The 21787-nt window shown below is 45.2% G+C and overlaps 1 protein-coding gene and 3 non-coding genes across 4 annotated transcripts; all 4 read left to right on the top strand.

Annotated features, from left to right (window-relative positions):
* Positions 1–2445: 2445 nt before the first annotated feature.
* LOC125513583 (polyubiquitin-like) lies at positions 2446–5328 on the top strand. The gene is made up of 2 exons (XM_048678721.1): positions 2446–2603; positions 3541–5328. The coding sequence occupies exon 2, from the start codon at positions 3541–3543 to the stop codon at positions 5140–5142; it is 1602 nt and encodes a 533-aa protein (XP_048534678.1). The 5' UTR covers positions 2446–2603; the 3' UTR covers positions 5143–5328.
* Positions 5329–5572: 244 nt separating this feature from the next.
* LOC125517792 lies at positions 5573–5668 on the top strand. The gene has a single exon (XR_007287800.1). It is a non-coding gene; the product is annotated as a small nucleolar RNA snoR31/Z110/Z27 (small nucleolar RNA).
* Positions 5669–5878: 210 nt separating this feature from the next.
* On the top strand, positions 5879–5994 carry LOC125517687. The gene has a single exon (XR_007287735.1). It is a non-coding gene; the product is annotated as a small nucleolar RNA SNORD14 (small nucleolar RNA).
* A 79-nt stretch (positions 5995–6073) lies between these two features.
* On the top strand, positions 6074–6190 carry LOC125517685. Its single transcript, XR_007287733.1, has one exon. It is a non-coding gene; the product is annotated as a small nucleolar RNA SNORD14 (small nucleolar RNA).
* The last annotated feature ends 15597 nt before the right edge of the window (positions 6191–21787 follow it).

Genomic DNA, 21787 nt, shown 5'->3' with positions numbered 1-21787 from the left:
CCCGGGCCGCTGGACATGCGCGTCGGGCCGACGGGGTGGAGACTCGGCGACGGGGGAGTGCCCGTTCCCCCGTTGCCCGACGCCGTGGCCAAGCCCAAATACTTCGCCGAGGAGGTCGAGGTCGTACGCGCCTCCCTCACTGACGCCCAGCTCTCCCTCCCCCAGTACGCCGCCGACAACCACGCGGCTTGGGCGGCGTACTTCGAGCGCCGCCAGCAGTAGCGGTTGGCGTCCACCAACGACGCGCCGGTGGTCGGCGGCCAGAAGAACAGCGAGGGGCGCCACCTGTGGTGGGGCGTCCCCGGCCGCACACTCGAGGGCGTGCTGACGTACCTCGAGGGCGGCAACGACCCGCCGTTGGCGTACCCGGCGAGGGTGGCCGCCCCGGCACACCACCGACGCGCCGGGCCATGGGCGCCAAGGAGGTTCAGGTCCTCCTCCTCTTCTTCCTCCTCGCGATCTTCCTCGCACTCCTCCGGTACTCCGGCCCTGCTCGGCGTCAAGGCCGAGCCCGCGGCGGAGACGCCGCTCGGCCGGCGCACTCGCGGCGCCGGCATCGTCATCAACGAGGGCGGCCGGTGCGCCTCCTCGTCGGCTCCTCCTCCGCGCTTCGTCAAGTCAAAGACGGAGTCGGGGCTCGCGCCGGTGAAGAAGGAGCCGGCCGCGCCGGTGAAGACGGAACTCAACGACGACGACGCGGCCCTGGAATGGGCGCGCAGGGACTCCATAGCGATGGAGAAGGAGCATCTGGAGAAGGCGAAGGAGCGCCAGTGCGCCGCCCTGCGCCGCTTCGCGGAGCGCCGACGCGGCCGCGACGAAGGTGGAGTCGTCGTCATCTGCGACAGCGACGACGACGACGCGTCGCCGCCATCAGCCCGCGTTGGCGACGCCGGTCAGGGGTCCACCAGGGACGGCCGTGTCAAGGAGGAGAAGTCCGATGATGGCGGCGATGACGACGACTACTCGACGTTCAGCCAGTTTCTCTTTTAGACTAGTTATCTATTTTGCTACGTAATTAAAATTCACGAACATGTCTAATATATGCCTAAGTTTGCCGAAATTTATCGTGTTTAGCCGAACTTCGCCGAACTGTGCCGAAATTTGCTATACAAATTTTACTTTTAAACGCGCCTGGGGGCGGCCCTGGGCCGGCGGCTGGGGATCAACTCGCCCCAGGCCTAATTTTTACGCCGGCTCACCCTCAGGCGGCGATTTTAGGCGCATCCTGAAAGGCCAACGACTGGAGATGCTCTAATATTGTTGGCATAGATGTTTGGAGCAAATGACTAAAAGAAGGGTATACTATGCTTGGCGGATGATGCCATGGCCTCATAGATGCCTAAAATATTGCTTTCGTTTATGGTGGCGGTGTACGTAGATTCTTGTCGCAGTTAATGGGGTGCGGACTAGAGATGGATCTTGTGTTAACCAACAGCTGGTTAGGGTGTGGTCGCAATTGCCAAATGTGTGAACGGATTTTCTATTTGCCGCATGCTCTCTGTCCCCCTCAATATGGGACAAGAAGGAGAAAGCTGTGCAGGGAGAACAAAAAGTCATCTGTAAGGTGAAAATTGAGAAGAAAATGTTTGGTCGGAAATCATACGTCTGATTTTGCTCAATGTGTACCTTACCAACAATATGGCATTGCTTTGAAGGATGTCTTGGTACATCTTTTATTGTTCACTAGACTCTTGACACTTAAATAAACAATTCCCGCCGATTTTTTGTGATTCTATAGCATAGCACGGGCATCTTACTAGTAGGAGTAGAGATTTGGAGTTGATCTAATTAAAGATAGACCTAGAATTCTCTAAGCCTCGTAATAAAGAAGGAAGATCAAATGAAGGCCCACACCGAGTTATAAAAGAAGAAGCTCGAGATCGAGAAGAACGTCCAAAAGAAGAAGCTCAAGATCGAGACGAGCATTGTAAGACAAAAGCTAACGAGGTGAAGCTCACGCTAATAACGAAGGAAGTGGAGATCATGACGGTCAAACTTGAGCAAATGTGTCCCAAGGAAAAAGGTTTGGTTCAAAAAGAGGGGAAAGAAGATGCTCGAGCTATATGAACGAACAATGGCCGAGAGCATAATCATTTTGTATACCGACATGTGTGCCATCATGAACTACGGCTAAGATGCATGAATTATGGCCAATTTTGACTTGACAGGTTCATTTTATTTTTCTAGCTGTGTTGGTCTGATGTCAATTTCAACACGCACAGACATGGATTTATTTTTTATTTATTCGTTTGGATCGGCTGGAGGCGCGTCATCCGTTCGCGTCCGTCTAAATCTGACCATCGGCCACTCCATTTCAACCGAATTTTATTTCGAGAAGTTTATTTATTTATTTCGAGAAGTGAACGGCCACAATTACGCCACGTCAACGTAGCAACACCGACGCGGAAGGAAGGAGCGTCACGGCACGGGATTCCTTCTCCACCCCGGCCGGTCACCAGCGGCCATAAATACCCACCAACCTCCCAGCCCGCAATCCAATCCGCACCACCGCTCCGACGAACGGAACCAACAAATCCCCCAGCCGATCTCGTCTCCGGTCGACTCCAGCTCCCCCTCCTCCGGTCCTCCCCCACCGCCCCAAGGTACGGCGATTCCCTTCCCCTCTCCCCGTACCGTCCGGATCCACGTTTCCGTGGTAGTTGGAGGATTATTGCCGTCGAATTTTGCCCGGCTATGCTCCGATCTGGGGTTGCGGGAACGAAGCTTGTTGTCCCGATCAATCGCTCATGTTAGATAGCTGAAGCTTCAAGCAAATTCGTAGGAATTATGCGTGTATATGAAATCGTAGGGGTTATGCCTGTAGATGTCGTGTTCTCCCAAATCTGTTCGTCTTCGGAGCCAATTCATGATGCCGTCTGATCTCATATGCATGTTTTCTCTCTACTAGGACGTCCGTTCCTGCTTGATAGATTCGCTTAAGTCTTCATGATCGAATCCAGTAGTAGCTTTGTGTGCCAGATCCGTCGCTCGTGATCATGTTCTTGTCGTACCAGGATCGTCCTTAAACTCCTTATAGGCCTAGGACTAGGATTGTTGATTGTTTTCCCTCTCAAAGCTAGGTTTATTTTCTTAGAAGATGATAATATCCGACAGCTATATGGAGCCCTAGATAAAAGATATCTGTGGATTTTCTGTGGTACATGTTCTGTCAGTTCCTCTTTAATCAATATAAGGAAAATATACTGCTGCCCATTGTTTATTCTCTATGGCGTGATGTGTAAAAGCTTACAAAATGCATTAGTATTTATAATGTTAGTTTGCTTGCCTCATATGCATGTTTTCTCTACTAGTTCTGTCTTCCTCCCTGATATCTTCTTAAACTCTCTATGATTGAATCCAATAGTAATTTTGTGTGTCTGGTTTTTTCTCTGATGAGCATACTGCTTTTTTGCAGAAAATATGCTGCTGCTGCTGTTTATTCTCTATGACTTGATGTATAAAAGCATTAGTATTTATAATGTGGGTTTGCTTGGTCTGCTTCTAGAGGCTCATTATCCTGTTTGGTATTATTCTCTGCAGATGCAGATATTTGTGAAGACATTGACAGGCAAGACCATCACCCTTGAGGTGGAGTCGTCTGACACCATTGACAACGTCAAGGCAAAAATCCAGGACAAGGAGGGCATCCCCCCGGACCAGCAGCGCCTCATCTTCGCTGGCAAGCAGCTGGAGGACGGCAGGACCCTTGCTGACTACAACATCCAGAAGGAGTCCACCCTCCACCTTGTCCTCCGCCTTCGGGGAGGCATGCAGATCTTTGTCAAGACCCTCACTGGCAAGACAATTACACTTGAGGTGGAGTCGTCTGACACCATCGACAATGTCAAGGCGAAGATCCAGGACAAGGAGGGCATCCCCCCGGACCAGCAGCGCCTCATCTTTGCTGGCAAGCAGCTTGAGGACGGCAGGACCCTTGCTGACTACAACATCCAGAAGGAGTCCACCCTCCACCTTGTCCTCCGCCTTCGGGGAGGCATGCAGATCTTTGTCAAGACCCTCACTGGCAAGACCATCACCCTTGAGGTGGAGTCCTCGGACACCATCGACAACGTCAAGGCGAAGATCCAGGACAAGGAGGGCATCCCCCCGGACCAGCAGCGCCTCATCTTTGCTGGCAAGCAGCTCGAGGACGGCAGGACCCTTGCTGACTACAACATCCAGAAGGAGTCCACCCTCCACCTTGTCCTCCGTCTTCGGGGAGGCATGCAGATCTTTGTGAAGACCCTCACTGGCAAGACCATCACCCTTGAGGTGGAGTCCTCGGACACCATCGACAACGTCAAGGTGAAGATCCAGGACAAGGAGGGCATCCCCCCTGACCAGCAGCGCCTCATCTTTGCTGGCAAGCAGCTCGAGGATGGCCGTACCCTTGCTGATTACAACATCCAGAAGGAGTCCACCCTTCACCTTGTCCTGCGTTTACGAGGTGGCATGCAGATCTTTGTGAAGACCCTTACTGGCAAGACCATCACTCTGGAGGTTGAGAGCTCGGACACCATCGACAACGTCAAGGCCAAGATCCAGGACAAGGAGGGCATCCCCCCGGACCAGCAGCGCCTCATCTTTGCTGGCAAGCAGCTGGAGGATGGCCGTACCCTTGCTGATTACAACATCCAGAAGGAGTCCACCCTTCACCTTGTCCTGCGTCTCCGAGGTGGTATGCAGATCTTTGTGAAGACCCTTACCGGCAAGACCATCACTCTGGAGGTTGAGAGCTCAGACACCATCGACAATGTCAAGGCCAAGATCCAGGACAAGGAGGGCATCCCCCCTGACCAGCAGCGCCTCATCTTTGCAGGAAAGCAGCTGGAGGATGGCCGCACTCTTGCTGACTACAACATCCAGAAGGAGTCCACTCTTCACCTTGTCCTGCGTCTTCGTGGTGGTATGCAGATCTTTGTGAAGACCCTTACTGGCAAGACTATCACTCTGGAGGTTGAGAGCTCAGACACCATCGACAACGTCAAGGCCAAGATCCAGGACAAGGAGGGCATTCCCCCGGACCAGCAGCGTCTCATCTTCGCTGGCAAGCAGCTGGAGGATGGCCGCACCCTTGCCGACTACAACATCCAGAAGGAATCCACTCTCCACCTGGTGCTCCGCCTCCGCGGTGGTCAGTAATTGCCGTGGGTGCTCTGGTGGGTGCCCCTGTCTTCCATGTGAAGTGTTAGTCTCATTTGTGTCAAGTCCTACTATCATGTCTGGTTTCATGGACCATCGAGTCCCCGTGAGATGTGTGTTGGTTTCGTTTAAACAGTTGCTGGAATAGCAGTACGGTCAAGTATGAATAAGTGAACTTTGAACTAATCTGCCTATGTGTATTTTACTGTTTTTTTAAATATCTTCCGGTTAAATTGGTTGCCACTTCTAGTTTTTATTTGGCAATCTACTTTTGCGGCCTTTTGTGATCTGAACTGTAGCTTAATTCCATTCGACTCCAGTTTATTTATTACTATTTGGTTCTAATATGTTTTGTAGGTTCTTTGTTTTGCTTTTGAGGAGTTCGTTGCAATGAAAACATATTGTTTCTTCTTTAATTTGGTTTGTGTTCACTATCATGTGATGAAACCTTGAAACAATCTTAGGACACCTTCTGACACAGTGCTGTTATACTGTGAATGAGAAGTCTTTATTTTCTGATGATGCTAAATGCTGCTCATTGCATATTGTTGGCCCCCCTTTATTTTGTCAGATTTTGAAGTTTAGCTGCAAGTGTTCTTGGTTTGACTTGTGTCATTGTGTGCTTGTCTTGGTTGGGATCCCCTCATTTCAGTGCTTTCATACAGTGTGCATGATTTTATGTCGGTCCTTATTTTCTGACTTCATTCTTATTGTGATTTGCTGCTGGGAGAAGTATTGACAATGCTGCTAAATTTAAGGCTTGTTTCTCAAAACATTCGCAGTTGCAAGAGCTTTTGCCTTGCCAGGCTTGAGAGCTGATGCTGATAATTCCTTCCTTGGATGTCTGAGCCTTGTTATTTTCCTGGTCAACATTGTGTTTCAAAATGAGCTTCAGCACTGTAAACATAGTATGTTCAATATGCCCCTGCATCGCAAATGATGATAAAATCAAGGCTTGTTTCTCAGAACATTCGCAGTTGCCACGTAAGAGCTTTTGCCCAGCCAGGCTTGAGAGCTAATGCTGTTTGATCCTTGGATGTCTGATGCAATGCTGGGTATATATATTTGCTTTAGTTCCATTTGGTGTTAATTCAGTGGGTGGTAATGTATGCCCAAGGCTTGTTTCTCAAAACATTTGCAGTTGCCGTCTAAGAGCCAAGCTTTAGCTAATGTTGTTAGATCCTTCCTTGGATGTCTAGGGCATGTATGAGTCTCATCTTCTGTCTCCTTTTGTTTTCTTCTTTTGGTTCTATCTTCCTAATCCTTGATATCGTGTATATATTGGCTTGACAGTGATAAAAAACACTAACAAAACATACTTCCTCCGTGAAGAAATATAAGAGCGTTTATAGATCACTAAAGTATAGTGATCTAAACGAGGGAGTAGCATCTTTCGGGACTGATTGCTCTTTGTGCCATGCTGTCAAATCTTCAATTTTGACATCCACCCTCCAGATTTCCTTCTTTTTTTTTTTTGCATTCTTTTGTTTAGATTACCTATATGTTGAAAATTTAGAGACATGGATGTTTTGTGTATTTGTTCATGTTTGTCCAGTGATGAAAAGCATGTTAATAATACCATCTTTTGGGATATGCGTCCACGCTACCCATTCTGCATTTTCTGAAGCCAAATTGAACAACTTCCTGAATTATTTCATTGCTCTGTCTACCTAGTTCTGTCTCAAAGGAATCACTTGGATTCCACTTAAACCTGGTGCATGAATCCGTGTCAGCAAGAACCGAAACAAAGCCTAGGGCTTGGGTTTAGGGTTTTTTGGCGAGATTCAAATCATGTGACTCGCCCCTTGATGACTCACTCACCTTCTCCGTGGCTCAAATCTCCAAAAGATGGGAAACTTGAGTTGCTTTGTCTACTGTAGGTTCTAATTGTCCGTGGTAGGAATGCTCCCATGAAATCGTTCTGAAGCTGAAATGCTATATTTGCTTTGTTGATCCTGCTGCGTTCAATTATGATATGTTCTATAGTAGCCAATTGAAGTGCTTGTATCAACCCGTTCGGGTTAAATTCTTGTCTGCCTTTGGAGTGTGTAGGTCTGCATGGTGGTCAATGCTCCTAGTTCTCTACTCTTGAGGTTCTGGATGCAAAATTTACCATCAAAGTGAGCACAAGCTGAACTGATGCATTTCGTATCAAGATCATGTTTTCACGAAAGAAAAGTATTTTCTGCATGCTCGTTGATTTTCTTTGGTCCTTTCCGTAAATCAACATGGCACTTAGCAACAAATCATTCTAGAGATAGCCGTTCTTCATCGATTTCTCCTTGGAGCAACTCTTCCAAGATGCTTAATTCTGAACCAGGGTGATCAGTTTAAGATTTACTTCGTGGCAGCACAAGAATAGATGGTCCAAGTGACAAAACCATGAAAGAAGAATCTAATAAAGAAAAAGAATCATCAAAAATGGCCCTGACCTCTGGCAAGGGCACGAAAGGATAGTCTGTTTGCTTGGATTTTCTACAATCCATCAACCAATCGATAGTCTGTTGTGCATGGCTTGCATGGCGGGTGGGGCGTGACGAGTGATGGTTTAGCGCATTGCTACACGATGCATAGTGGTGTGCGTACCGCATAGGCACGCGACCAGTGGCACGGTGGTCGTGTTGCACGGTGCGTGGAGATGCTGGTGCTCCATGGGGACAAGTAGAAGTAAGAACATGTCATGGCCTTTTGGGTTTGTTTTGAATCAGAATGATCCAATCTCTTGACGATGGTTTACAGGACGCTTATATATCTCCTGGAGAGACACGACGATCCAGAGGAGGTGTCGGTTCCAGAGAGATGCATCGGTTGCCAGGACACAGGCGTCCGCGGATGCAACCGCTTGGCCGTTGGGCAAGGGAAGATTTCCCTTTTACAGATCTCAACACTTCCCCTAATCTACGCTTGACCATGTAGATTATTTTCACGATTGTCGGGGAAGCTTTATCATCTCAAAATATTCTTCTTTAAAAGTTCTTCATAAAATCTTTGATGAGATCTTGAAACATATACTCACAAAGAAAAATAGCATAATGTGATATCATTAAAATGAGGATATTTCAAGAAGAGACTCCCCCTGACACCTGCAAGTCCCTAAGTCTTCGCATACCAATTCCATAAACACATTTTTGAAATGTAGAATGTGGTAGAAACTTGGTAAATAAATCAGCAAGGTTGTCGCATGATTTGACTTGCAGAATGCTTATTTCCCCGCTTTTCTGAAGATTATGGGGAAAAATCATTTAGGAGAAATATGCTTGGTGATATTATTCTTGATATATCCTGTTTGCATCTGCGCAACACAGGCCGCATTATCTTCATATATAATGGTAGGTGATTTTATTGAACCCATTCCACATGACTGTTGTATGTGGTTTATCATTCTGCGAAGCCATACACATTCGCATGTTGCTTTAAATAATGAAATTATTTCAGAATGATTGGTAGATGTTGCCACCAGAGTCTGTTTGGAAGACTTCCATGATATAACAGTGCCACCATGTAGGAACACGAAGCCGGTCTACGATTTGGCATTATGGGGATCAGACAAATAGCCGGCATCTGCATATCCAATCACATCAGAGTCCTGATTTTTTTGGAACTGGAAAAATAGGCCAAGATCATTTGTGCCTTGGAGATATCGAAAGATATTTTTCACTCCAGACCAATGACGTTTGGTGGGAGTTGCGCTATGTCTAGCAAGTAGATTCACTGCAAATGCAATATCAGGTCTTGTGCAATTTGCAAGATACATAAGCGCTCCAACAGCACTAAGGTATGGAACTTCAGGTCCCAACACCTCTTCTCCATCATCCCTTGGTTTGAAAGGATCTTTCTCTATGTCTAGAGATCGAACCACCATAGGAGTTTTAGATGGATAGGATTTGTCCATATTGAATTTCTCCAATATTTTCTGGATATAGGCAGATTGGTGTACCATGATTCCTGAGGGAAGATGCTCAAGTTGAATACCTAAGCAAAATTTGGTTTTACCCAAATCCTTCATCTCAAATTCCATCTTTACGTGATTGCATGCTTCATCAATGTCTGGTGTGCTGCCGATGATGTTGAGATCATCAACATACACAGAAATGATGCAAAATCCTGTAGAGGACTTCTTGATGAAAACACATGGGCAATCAACACTATTGGAGTATCCTTTCTGAAGAAGGAACTCACTGAGTCGGTTGTACCACATCCGTCCCGACTGCCTTAAGCCATATAATGACTTATTCAGCTTTACACAATACATGTTGCGTTTTGCATTTTTATTCAGGACAGAGATTCCATCAGGAACCTTCATATATATGTCCGAATCTAGTGACCCGTAAAGGTATGCGGTCACGACGTCCATCAACTGCATAGATAGACGATTTTGCACTGCCAAGGATATAAGATATCGGAAAGTGGTTGCACTCATTACTGGAGAATATGTTTCAGTGAAATCAATGTCGGGTTTCTGCATGAAACCTTGTGCTACGAGCCTTGCTTTATATCTCACCGCCTCATTGTTCTCATTCCGTTTCCGGAAAAAACCCATTTGAATCCCACAGGGAAAACACTGGAAGGTGTAGGTATTGCTTCAGTGAATACCTTTCTTTTGTTAAGCGAGGCAATTTCTGCTTGGATTGCATCCTTCCATTTAGGCCAGTCGGAGCGCTTTTGGCACTCAACGATAGACCTTGGATCATGATCAGTGAGAAGGGTATCTGCAATCTTTTCAGCAAAATATATGTCGACTGTCGTAGTCTTACGGTCAAATAATTCTCCAGAATCAACATAGTTGATGGATATTTCCTGCACCCCTAGTGACTCTTCGTGATTTCCCAATACGATCAAGTCTGGGTGTTCCGATGTCCCAGTCAGTTTGTGCATACTGGAACTGGGTTGTGGAGGTTGCCCTTCCACTGGGTGTAAACTGCCCATCAGGTGTTTGTCAACGTTGAGTTGACCTGCATTTACTGACTCCGAGGTTTTTTTCCTCGATTTCCTTTGCTGCTTGCTAGAAGCATGCTCCGGGTCAGAGGCCGTACTACTCCCCCTCTTTTTAGGAATAGGGAGTTGAGTGGTTTTTATTGGTACCTCCACTCTTTCTGGCGCGTTTCTGGCCGGGTTTAAGGATTTTGTAACACCTTTCAAATCAGTAAATGAATCTGGCAGATTATTTGCAAGATGTTGCAAATTAATGATCTTCCGAACTTGAAGTTCGGTCTCTTGGGTACGTGGATCAGAGGATCAAATGGCATGAGCATTCCAATCAATTTCCGAGCATTCTTTCTGGTACTTGAAATCTCCCCCTAATGTCGGAAAATGTTCCTCATTAAATATGCAATCAGCGTGACGGGCTGTGAACAGATCCCAGTCAGGGGTTCCAGGTACTTGATAATCGACGGCGATTTGTACCCCACATAGATCCCCAACTTCCTGTGTGGGCCCATAGATGTCCGCTGTGGTGGTGAGATCGGGATGTATGCAGCACATCCGAACTTACGCGGATGGGAAATGCTTGGAGGATTTCCACGTACCAATTCTAGAGGGGAAGAACTGTGATATGCAGTTGGCCTCAATTGTATCAAGTCAGCAGCGTGTAAAACAGCGTGACCCCAACAAGAGGTTGGCAAGTTGCAATTCGTCAACAAAGGTCTTGCAATGAGTTTGATCCTCTTAATCATTGCTTCAGCCAAACCATTTTGTGTATGGACATATGGAACAGAGTGCTGAACTTCAATCCCCAAAGCCATGCAATAATCATTGAAAGCACGTGAGGAGAATTCTGCAGCATTGTCCATCCGAATTGATTTAATTCGACTTTCAGGATAATGAGCTTGCAACTTAATGACTTGCCTCATTATCTTGGCAAATGCATGGTTTCGTGTGGATAGAAGACACACATGTGACCATCGTGTAGATGCGTCAATCAGAACCATGAAATACCGGAAAGGTCCAGATAATGGCTGAATGGGACCATAAATATCTCCTTGAATACGTTCAAGGAACTGAAGTGGTTCAGCTTGTATTTTGAGGTGCGAGGGCCTCAAAATTAGCTTTCCCGTGGCACAAGATGTGCACACAAAATCAGAAGATTGAGGAAATTTTGACTCAAGCAAATTATGACCAATGGAATTGCTAGTAATTTTTCTCACCATCCCTATTCCAGGATGGCCTAGGCGATCATGCCAGGTTTGGAATGCGTTAACATTCTGAAAAATTACTTTGTATGCAACATGTTCCACGGGTTTGATGTACGTATAGTACACACCAGACGATAGAGAAGGAATTTTCTCATGTACCTTTTTGCCATATCCGTCATCTTTAGTAAAGAGCAGATACTCCTCTTTGTTGTCTTCATGGGTTTCAATATGAAAACCATTTTTACGGATATCTCGATAACTGATCAGGGTACGTGCAGAATCGGAATACAGTAAAGCATCCTCAATTATCACATATGTACCACTTGGGAGGGTGAATATGGCACGTCCAGTACCAACAATCACAGTATCGCGTCCAGCGATAGTTAGAATATCTCCATTTGTCTTTTTCAGAGTTTGGAAATATTTCATCTCCCTCAGTATGGAGTTTGTGGCACCACTGTCCACAAGGCATAATTCCTCTTCCATCGGATTGTCCCCGTAGAAAACTATATAAAACAAAGAATTTTCAATAAGAAAACCTCATAGTAATATATAGAATACAATCTTTATTATATCAAATGTGCTGATACAATACAATATAAAGACAACAACAAACTTATGTTCTTATTACAATCATCACAAATGGACATAATTAAGTAGATCACTAGGAGATTGAGGGACTAGTCGAAGTCGCCAAACACGTTGTTTGCGGTGTACTCAATCAACGTGTTCTCCATTTCAGCAGTAGCCTCAGGCAGATAAGGAATCACGGCGTTGCTCGGTCTAGGAGGAACATCGTGCGAACCACCAGCTCCTTTTGCGCTATCCGGATGAAGGTTGAAGTTGGCTTCAAACCTTTTCCCTTGAGGTGCTTTGCGTCCCTGAGATTGCTGGTACAGCATAACCAGATGCTTGGGCATTGTGCACTTTTCAGTAGAATGCGTGGAGCATCCACACTTGTTGCAAAGCTTAGATTTATCAAACCTGAGCTTTGAAGTGCCTTTTCCCTTGCCTGGGTATCTAGATCTCCTGTTCCCATTGCGCTTTCGCTTATGCTCGAAATTGGATTGTTTACCCCGAGGGGTACCATTAAACTTCTGTCTATTTGCAACATTCAGATGGACTTCAGGTAAAGGTTGTGCCCCAACTGGGTGCTGAGAGCCATTCTTAGTGAGTAGCTCATCATGCTTTTCAGCCTGAAGTAACATGTGAATAAGCTCGGAATAGACAGTGTAGTTACGAGCACGGTATTGCTGTTGGAGGATCCTATCTGAAGGGAGCATAGTAGACAATGTTTTCTCTATCTTCTCCCCCTCAGTAGGTTCCTTCTCACAAAAACGCAGTTTGGAACATATCTTATGAACAACATGATTGTACTCACCGATGGACTTGAAATCCTGAAGACGGAGATGAGTCCAATCATGGAGTGCTTCTGGCAGGACTACTGCCTTCTGCTGTTCATACCTCGTTTTGAGGGCCAGAAACAGAGTACTAGGAGATTCCTCCTGTAAATACTCAGACTTGAGATCTGGATGAATATGGTGCCTTATGATGAATAAAGCAGCATAGTTCTGCTGTTCTGTCAGCGGCGTGACCCCATCCGGGAGAGGAGTCTCCGGGGGTTGTATTGCACGCGCTATCCCACGAGACGCAAGACTGATCTTGATGTCCATAGCCCATGTAGGGTAATTGTGGCCATTGAGGGCAAGCTCCTCAAACTCTTTGGCAGTCATCTTCGCCTACATAGGAGAACCAGAGATAATTAATTTACGGGTGGTAAATTAAAAACCATCATGGTTGTGTAATAAGAATGCAAAAATTTGATACTCAAGTGTAAACTTGAAAAATTCTCAACCTCAATTGTGTGAACATAACACTTTGAAGATCACTTAGATCTCACAGTAATAGGCTACATCGCCATTACCTTGTGTATGCTACAATTCAAATATAAGGAATACACGTTGGAGGTAATCGTTTGTCGAGAATGACAAAGCGTAGACCTCACAGTAAGAGAGGACAGTCTGCAAATAAGCAGTAGATCACAACTCATTACCTTGTGATTCCAAATAAAATGAGGGAGAAACATTCAAAAATTTGCAAGTTTGATATGCGAGAGAAGATCTTAATCGCAAAGACATGTTCGATAAAAATGAGATGTGGTAAACACATGGAACATGTCATTCTTCCCAGATGAAATCCGGTTCTTTATTTATATTATCAATCCATTACATAATATAAACACACCTACTAATAATTACACAAGTCCTAACATAGAATAAATCTAGAACAGGACTAAAATGTAAGTAGTAGTCAACCTAAGTACTAAACAATGCTAAACATAGACTAAAATTGCACAAATACAATAATTAGTACTAATGTTAAGAAAGCAGAGAAAAAAAATAAAAAAATCCACACTTCTGGCCGGCCCACCCGCCACAGCACTACACAGGGGGGAAAACGCGGGCGCCTGGGCCTGGGCCTGCCCAGCCTTTGGCCGGCCCACACGCCGCCACACCGCACAAGACAGGGGGGAGCGGGCGGATCGGAAAAGGGTCGGAGTATCCGAACCCCAAACCACCACCTCTGCTCGATCCCCACTGTCACACGGCGGTGCCAGCGGAAGGAGTGGCCTTCGCAGGCCCTCGCGATTCCGGTGATCACTGGCGTAGCACCGACGACCCCTCCTTGTTCGAAGAATAGTCGACGACGACGTGATCCGGGCGAGCGGTCCCTGGTGCGGCGCTGGCGAGTCCGAGGTTCGCCAGAGCCCACGAACCAGGGCGGCGGCTGGGGCGACGGTCGATGGCGGTGACGGCGCGCCCGAAGAGACGCCCGAAGCGCCATGCGGCTCGGCTGCTCGAGCCCGCAGCCATCTCCTGCCCATGCGTGGCGATGGCGTCAGCGCCCTCCATGCCGGCTCCAAGGCGGACTACTCCAGAGGCACCGGTCAGCGCGGAGATGAAGGCGAGCACCTCCTCCTCGTTCACGACGGCGCGCATCGGTACAGGGGCGTAGCCAGGCGGGCGGAGGCTCGGGCCAGCGGCCACGGCATCAGGCGTCGGCGTTGACGGCGGGATCCATGCGGTCGGCGGAGGAGGTGGTGGGGGCGGAGACCCAGTGGGCAGGGCAGGCGCGTTAGCGGCCCCGTGCATCATGGGGGCGCTCGGGCCGGCCACCAGCCAAGGGTCGTACCCCATGGATGCTTGGCCACGGGCGCGGGGAGCACCGCAGTGGGCGCGTCCGGGAGCACGGGGACCGTGTCCAGGGGCTTGGTGAGCACCGCGATGGGCGCATCCAGCGGCGCGGTGGCTGCCAGGGGCGGCACGTCCAGTGGCGCTCCGACCGAACTATCGGATGGCTTGCATCCGGCGATGGAAACGGCAGTGGCCACCAACTCCATGGCGGCGAAGGGCAATGAGGCTGTAGCGGCGACCGTCCTCGCAGATTAGACGGAGGAAGAAGGAGACGAGGCCTGTCATCTCACTGGCAGCGAGTGCTTTCTCTCTTCTCCTTTCTCTGTTGCCTTTTTGCTCTCGCTGGTTGTTCTACGGGCTGATAACGTGTTTTGAATCAGAATGATCCAATCTCTTGACGATGGTTTACAGGATGCTTATATATCTCCTGGAGAGACACAACGATCCAGAGGAGGCGTTGGTTCTAGAGAGATGCGTCGGTTGCCAGGACACAGGCGTCCACGGATGCAACCGCTTGGCCGTTGGGCAAGGGAAGATTTCCCTTTTACAGAATTAATCACAACAGGGTTCAAACGATTTTAGACCAAAATTTGTACCGGCGACATAAGTTTATGCCCCTCTTGGCCTCTTGGTTCACAACAGTGGAAGGACCGAAGCTCTCGAATAGTCTCCTAGTTCCCAAGCCCACGATAGTTCCACCACAAGCAACTTATTTGTCCTGTCGAGGTTGCTCCATAGTTGCAGCCTCATTGCTTTCCTCTTCTTTCCTGTAGAGTCGCTCGAAAACTTCATCATAGAAAAGATCAACAAGCATCAACACGCTCCCTACATCACCCTTTCCATGCACATTATTTGCATCCATGCCCACCCTTCAATAAACAACATTATTGCCATGTCCTCTACCTCCAAACGGCCTAATCCTCGTCTCCCATTACCTCCTTTGTGAAAGTGAAATTGATACACAAATTTCTATTCATGTTTGAGACGGAAATCGGTGGTAAGAGAGTATCAAAACTGACAACCCATTTGGATTTTGCAGTGGCCCTTAAGCGGTGTATAGGCTTAAGTGGCGTCCTGGATCTGTTTTGGTCACATGAGGTAGATGTTACTTTAAATTACGTTTCTTCGTAACATATTGATGTAAGGTGGAGAATATACCGCAAGGCATGGCATTTTACTGGCTTTTATGCCAAGGCTCAGAGCAGTGAGTGATCATTGAGTTGGGATATGTTGAGATGGCTTAGGGGGGCGAGTGGCCTACCCTGGCTGTGTGGGGAAATATTCAATGAAATTCTTGGCAATGGTTAAATATTCTGGTGCAAATGACATAGTAGAATGGTAGATGAATGGTTTTGGTTCAGTTGTTGACTTCTTTCAGTTCCAAGACCTAGCATACTCTGGTGTACCTTATACATGGGACAGTATGCAGGAAGGAGTTGATATTGTGAAGATTAGGTTGGATCATTTCCTAGCTGATCTGGCGTTCATGCAATTTGTGTGAGGCGACTATGGTTAACATATATTCCCTCGCCAAGGTTGGACCATTGTGTGGTGTCAGTCAAGATTCAATTGTTGATGCACGAGGAGAATGGGAGGGGGTACAAGCCTTTATAATGAATATGCTTGGCATAACCAAGAGCCATGTGATGCAACATTCATGTAAGGATGGAAAAAAAGGCTTGGGTGAGGGCGGTCTAGTTGGGATAAACAACACCCTAATGCACATGCAAGTTCATCTGACTGAGTGGAAGAGTGACAAGTTTGGACATGTTAAAAGGAAAATCAAGAAAGTACGTAAAAAGTTTGAATGTGAGAGATAAGTGTCTTGTATCGTGGAACCTCAAGGAGGGAGTGGGAGCTCGCCAGGAAGCTCAATAAGATTTTCCATACAAAGGAGATCATGGCGCGACGAGGGTGGACTGGTTGCGTGCCAGCCATAGGAATACGAGTTTTTTTCCATACCACAGCAAAATCGTATACATTCTTTGGAAGATGTTCATGGGGGTATGTGAAACAAAAGATGAGATATGTGGAGGCGGTGCTACATCATTTGCCTGTGAAGGTTATTGAGCCGATGAATGAAATGCTTCTCGGCCGTTTCAAGAAGAAGTTGAGGGAAAATTGTTTTCCATGAACCCATCCAAAGGCTAGGGAGTTGATGGGTATAATGCACGTTTTTTCCAGTGCCATTGGAAGGTGATTAAAGACTATGTTACAAAGCGGTTTTGGGATTTCTTAATGGAGGCATTATGCCAAAAGTGATTAACAAAATGGAAATCTATTTAATTCCAAAACTTAAGTTCCCTAGGAATATTACTCAACATAGGATAATTTCTTTGTGTAATGTTATCTATAACTTTGATTAAAAGTTTTGGCTAACCATTTGCAGGAAATCTTGATGAGATTATTGCTGAAGAGCAATGTGCACTGTGCTGAGAAGGCTTGTTACAGATAATGTGTTGATGACATATGAGTGCATTCACTTGATGATGAGGAAGAAGGGTAGACAAGGATGGTGTGCAGCTAAGCCGGACAAGATGAAGGCTTACGACCATAGAGTGAGCTTTCCTGCATGGGATAATGCAACAACATGAATACATGCCCTTACGCAGCCTCCGGTGGTTGATACGTCCATTTTGCATCATGCTTTTATATTGATATTTATTGCATTATGGGCTGTTATTACACATTATGTCACAATACTTATGCCTATTCTCTCTTATTTTACAAGGTTTACATAAGGAGGGAGAATGCCAGCAGCTGGAATTCTGGGCTGGAAAAGGAGCAAATATTAGAGACCTATTCTGCACAACTCCAAAAGTCTTGAAACTCCACGGAAGTTATTTTTGGAAATAATAAAAAATACTGAGCGAAGAAAATACCAGAGGGGGCCCACACCCTGGCCACGAGGGTGGGGGCGCGCCCTACCCCCCTAGGCGCGCCCTCCTGCCTCGTGGGACCCCTGTTGGCCCTTCGGTGCCCATCTTCTTCTATCTGAAGTCTTTCGTCCGAAGAAAAATCATAAGCAAGCTTTCGGGACGAGACTCCGCCGCCACGAGGCAGAACCTTGGCGGAACCAATCTAGGGCTCTGGCGGAGCTGTTCTACCGGGGACACTTCCCTCCGGGAGGGGAAATCATCGCCATCGTGATCACCAATGCTCCTCTCATCGGGAGGGGGCCAATCTCCATCAACATCTTCACCAGCACCATCTCCTCTCAAACCCTAGTTCATCTCTTGTATCCAATTCTTGTCTCTAAGTCTGGGATTGGTACCTGTAGGTTACTAGTAGTGTTGATTACTCCTTGTAGTTGATGCTAGTCGGTTTATTTGGTGGAAGATCATATGTTCAGATCCTATATGCACATTAATACTCCTCTGATTATGAACATGAATATGCTTTGTGAGTAGTTACGTTTGTTCCTGGGGACATGAGAGAAGTCTTGCTATTAGTAGTCATGTGAATTTGGTATTCGTTCGATGTTTTGATGAGATGTATGTTGTCTCTCCTCTAGTGGTGTTATGTGAACGTCAACTACATGACACTTCACCATTACTTGGGCCTAGATGAAGGCATTGGGAAGTAATAAGTAGATGATGGGTTGCTAGAGTGACAGAAGCTTAAACCCTAGTTTATGCATTGCTTCGTAAGGGGATGATTTGGATCCATATGTTTCATGCTATGGTTAGGTTTACCTTAATACTTCTTTTGTAGTTGCGGATGCTTGCAATAGGAGTTAATCATAAGTGGGATGCTTGTCCAAGTAAGGACAGCACCCAAGCACCGGTCCACCCACATATCAAATTATCAAAGTACCGAACGCGAATCATATGAACGTGATGAAAACTAGCTTGACGATAATTCCCATGTGTCCTCGGGAGCGCTTTCTTCTATATAAGAGTTTGTCTAGGCTTGTACTTTTCTACAAAAATGATTGGGCCACCTTGCTGCACTTTATTTACTTTTGTTACTTGTTGCTCGTTACAAATTATCATATCACAAAACTATCTATTACCTATAATTTCAGTGCTTGCAGAGAATACCTTGCTGAAAACCGCTTATCATTTCCTTCTGCTCCTCGTTGGGTTCGACACTCTTACTTATCGAAAGGACTGCGATAGATCCCCTATACTTGTGGGTCATCAAGACTCATTTCTGTCGCCGTTGCCTGGGAGTGAAGCGCCTTTGGTAGGTGGAATTTGGTAAGGAAAAATTTATATAGTGTGCTGAAATTTACTGTCACTTGTTACTATGGAAAGTAATCCTTTGATGGGCTTGTTCGGGGTATCTTCACCTCGACCAGTAGAGCAAAGAGTTGCTCCTCAACCTACTTAAAATGAAAATGTCTACTTTGAAATTCCTTCGGGTATGATAGAAAAACTGCTAGCTAATCCTTTTGCAGGAGATGGAACGTTACATCCTGATGAGCACCTAATATATGCGGATGAAGTTTGTAGATTATTTAAGCTTGCAGGTATGCCCGATGATGTTATCAAGAAGAATGTCTTCCCTTTATCTTTGAAGGGAGATGCATTGACATGGTATAGGCTATGTGATGATATGGGATCATGGAACTACAAATGATTGAAATTGGAATTTCATCAAAAGTTTTATCCTATGCATCTTGTTCATCGTGATCGTAATTATATATATAATTTTTGGCCCCGCGAAGGTGAAAACATCGCTCAAACTTGGGGGAGGCTTAAATCAATGTTATATTCATGCCCCAAGCATGAGCTCTCAAGAGAAATGATTATCCAAAATTTTTATGCTCGGCTTTCTGATAACAATCGCACCATGCTCGATACTTCTTGTACTGGCTCTTTTATGATGAAGACTATTGAATTCAAATGGGATTTATTGGAAAGAATTAAACGCAACTCTGAAGATTGGGATCTCGACGAAGGTAAGGAGTCAGGTATGACACCTAAGTTTGATTGTGTTAAATCTTTTATGGATACCGATGTTTTCCGTAAATTTAGCACTAAATATGGACTTGACTCTGAGATAGTAGCTTCTTTCTGTGAATCTTTTGCTGCTCATGTTGATCTCCCTAAGGAGAAGTGGTTTAAATATCATCCTCCCATAGAAGTAAAAGTAGTTGCACCAATTAAAGTTGAAGAAAAGACTATCACTTATAATGATACTATTGTTCCTACTACTCATGTTGAGAAACCACCTTTTCCTGTTAGGATAAAAGATCATGCTAAAGCTTCAAATGTGGCTCGTAAAAGCAATATTATAACCTATACACCTCCTGAGCAAGTTAAAGTTGAACCTAATATTGCTATTGTTAAGGATCTCCTGGCTGATAATATTGATGGACATGTTATTTATTTCTGTGATGAAACTGCTAGAATTGCTAAACCTTGTCCCAAAGATAAACATAGACCTGTGGTAGGCATGCCTGTTATTTTTGTTAAAATAGGAGATCATTGTTATCATGGCTTGTGTGATATGGGTGCTAGTGCTAGTGCAATACCTATTGACTTATACAAAGAAATTATGCATGATATTGCACCTGTTGAGTTAGAAGATATTGATGTCACAATTAAACTTTCCAATAGAGATACTATTTCACCAATTGGGATTGTTAGAGATGTTGAAGTCTTGTGTGGGAAAACTAAATATCCTGCTGATTTTCTTGTTCTTGGTTCCCCACAAGATAGCTTTTGTCCCATTATATTTGGTAGACCCTTCTTAAACACTGTTAATGCTAGGATAGACTGTGAAAAGGATGTTGTTACTATTGGTTTAGGTATATGTCTCATAAGTTCAACTTCTCTAACTTTCGTAGACAACACCGTGAAGAGGAACTGCCTAGTAAAGATGAAATTATTGGTCTTGCTTCTATTGCCGTACCTCCTAGTGATCCTTTAGAACAATATTTGCTAGACCATGAAAATGATATGTTTATGAATGAAAGAAGGGAAATAGATGAAGTGTTCTTTAAACAGGGACCTATTCTGAAACACAACTTGCCTGTTGAAATCTTAGTGGATCCTCCTCCACCCAAGGGTGATCCCGTGTTTGAGCTTAAACCACTGCCCGATACTCTTAAATATGCTTATCTTGATGAAAAGAAGATATATCCTGTCATTATTAGTGCTAACCTTTCAGAGAAGGAGGAAGAAAAATTATTGAAAACTCTGAAGAAGCACTGTGCTGCTATTGGATATACTCTTGATGATCTTAAGGGCATTAGTCCCACTCTATGTCAACACAAAATAAATTTGGAGAAAGATGCCAAACCAGTTATTGATCACCAACAACGGCTGAATCCTAAGATGAAAGAAGTGGTAAGAAAAGAAATACTAAAGCTCCTTGAGGCAGGTATAATTTATCCCGTTGCTGATAGTCAGTGGGTAAGTCCTGTCCATTGTGTTCCTAAGAAGGGAGGTATTACTGTCGTTCCTAATGATAAAGATGAATTGATTCCGCAAAGAATTATTACAGGTTATAGGATGGTAATTGATTTCTGCAAATTAAATAAGGCTACTAAAAAAGATCATTACCCCTTACCTTTCATTGATCAAATGCTAGAAAGATTATCCAAACATACGCATTTTTGCTTTCTAGATGGTTATTTTGGTTTCTCTCAAATACCTGTGTCAACTGATGATCAATCAAAGACCACTTTTACTTGCCCTTTCGGTACTTTTGCTTATAGATGTATGCCCTTTGGTTTATGTAATGCACCTGCTACCTTTCAAAGATGCATGATGGCTATATTCTCTGATTTTTGTGAAAAGATTTGTGAGGTTTTCATGGACGATTTCTCCGTCTATGGATCCTCTTTTGATGATTGCTTAAGCAACCTTGATCGAGTTTTGCAGAGATGTGAAGAAACTAACCTTGTCTTGAATTGGGAGAAGTGCCACTTTATGGTCAATGAAGGTATTGTCTTGGGGCATAAAATTTCTGAAAGGGGCATTGAAGTTGATAAAGCTAAAGTTGATGCTATTGAAAAGATGCCGTGTCCCAAGGACATCAAAGGTATAAGAAGTTTCCTTGGCCATGCTGGCTTTTATAGGAGGTTCATTAAGGACTTCTCAAAAATTTCTCGGCCTCTGACAAATTTATTACAAAAAGATATACATTCGTCTTTGATGATGATTGTGTATAAGCATTTGAAATACTTAAGAAAGCATTAATCTCTGCACCTATCGTTCAGCCACCTAATTGGAATTTACCTTTTGAAATTATGTGTGATACTAGCGATTATGCTGTAGGTGTTGTTCTAGGGCAAATAGTTGATAAGAAATTAAATGTTATTCAATATGCTAGTAAAACTCTAGATAATGCCCAGAGAAATTATTC

This window comes from Triticum urartu, chromosome 6 (genome assembly GCF_003073215.2).
Source record: "Triticum urartu cultivar G1812 chromosome 6, Tu2.1, whole genome shotgun sequence".
NCBI classification, from domain to species: Eukaryota; Viridiplantae; Streptophyta; class Magnoliopsida; order Poales; family Poaceae; genus Triticum; species Triticum urartu.
The sequence above is the reverse complement of the archived record's forward strand: the minus strand, read 5'-3'. Positions and strand labels throughout refer to the sequence as shown.

What these genes read in the sequence shown, in the direction of transcription:
- LOC125513583 (XM_048678721.1), top strand. Translation starts at nt 3,541, where the DNA reads ATGCAGATATTTGTGAAGACATTGACAGGCAAGACCATCACCCTTGAG.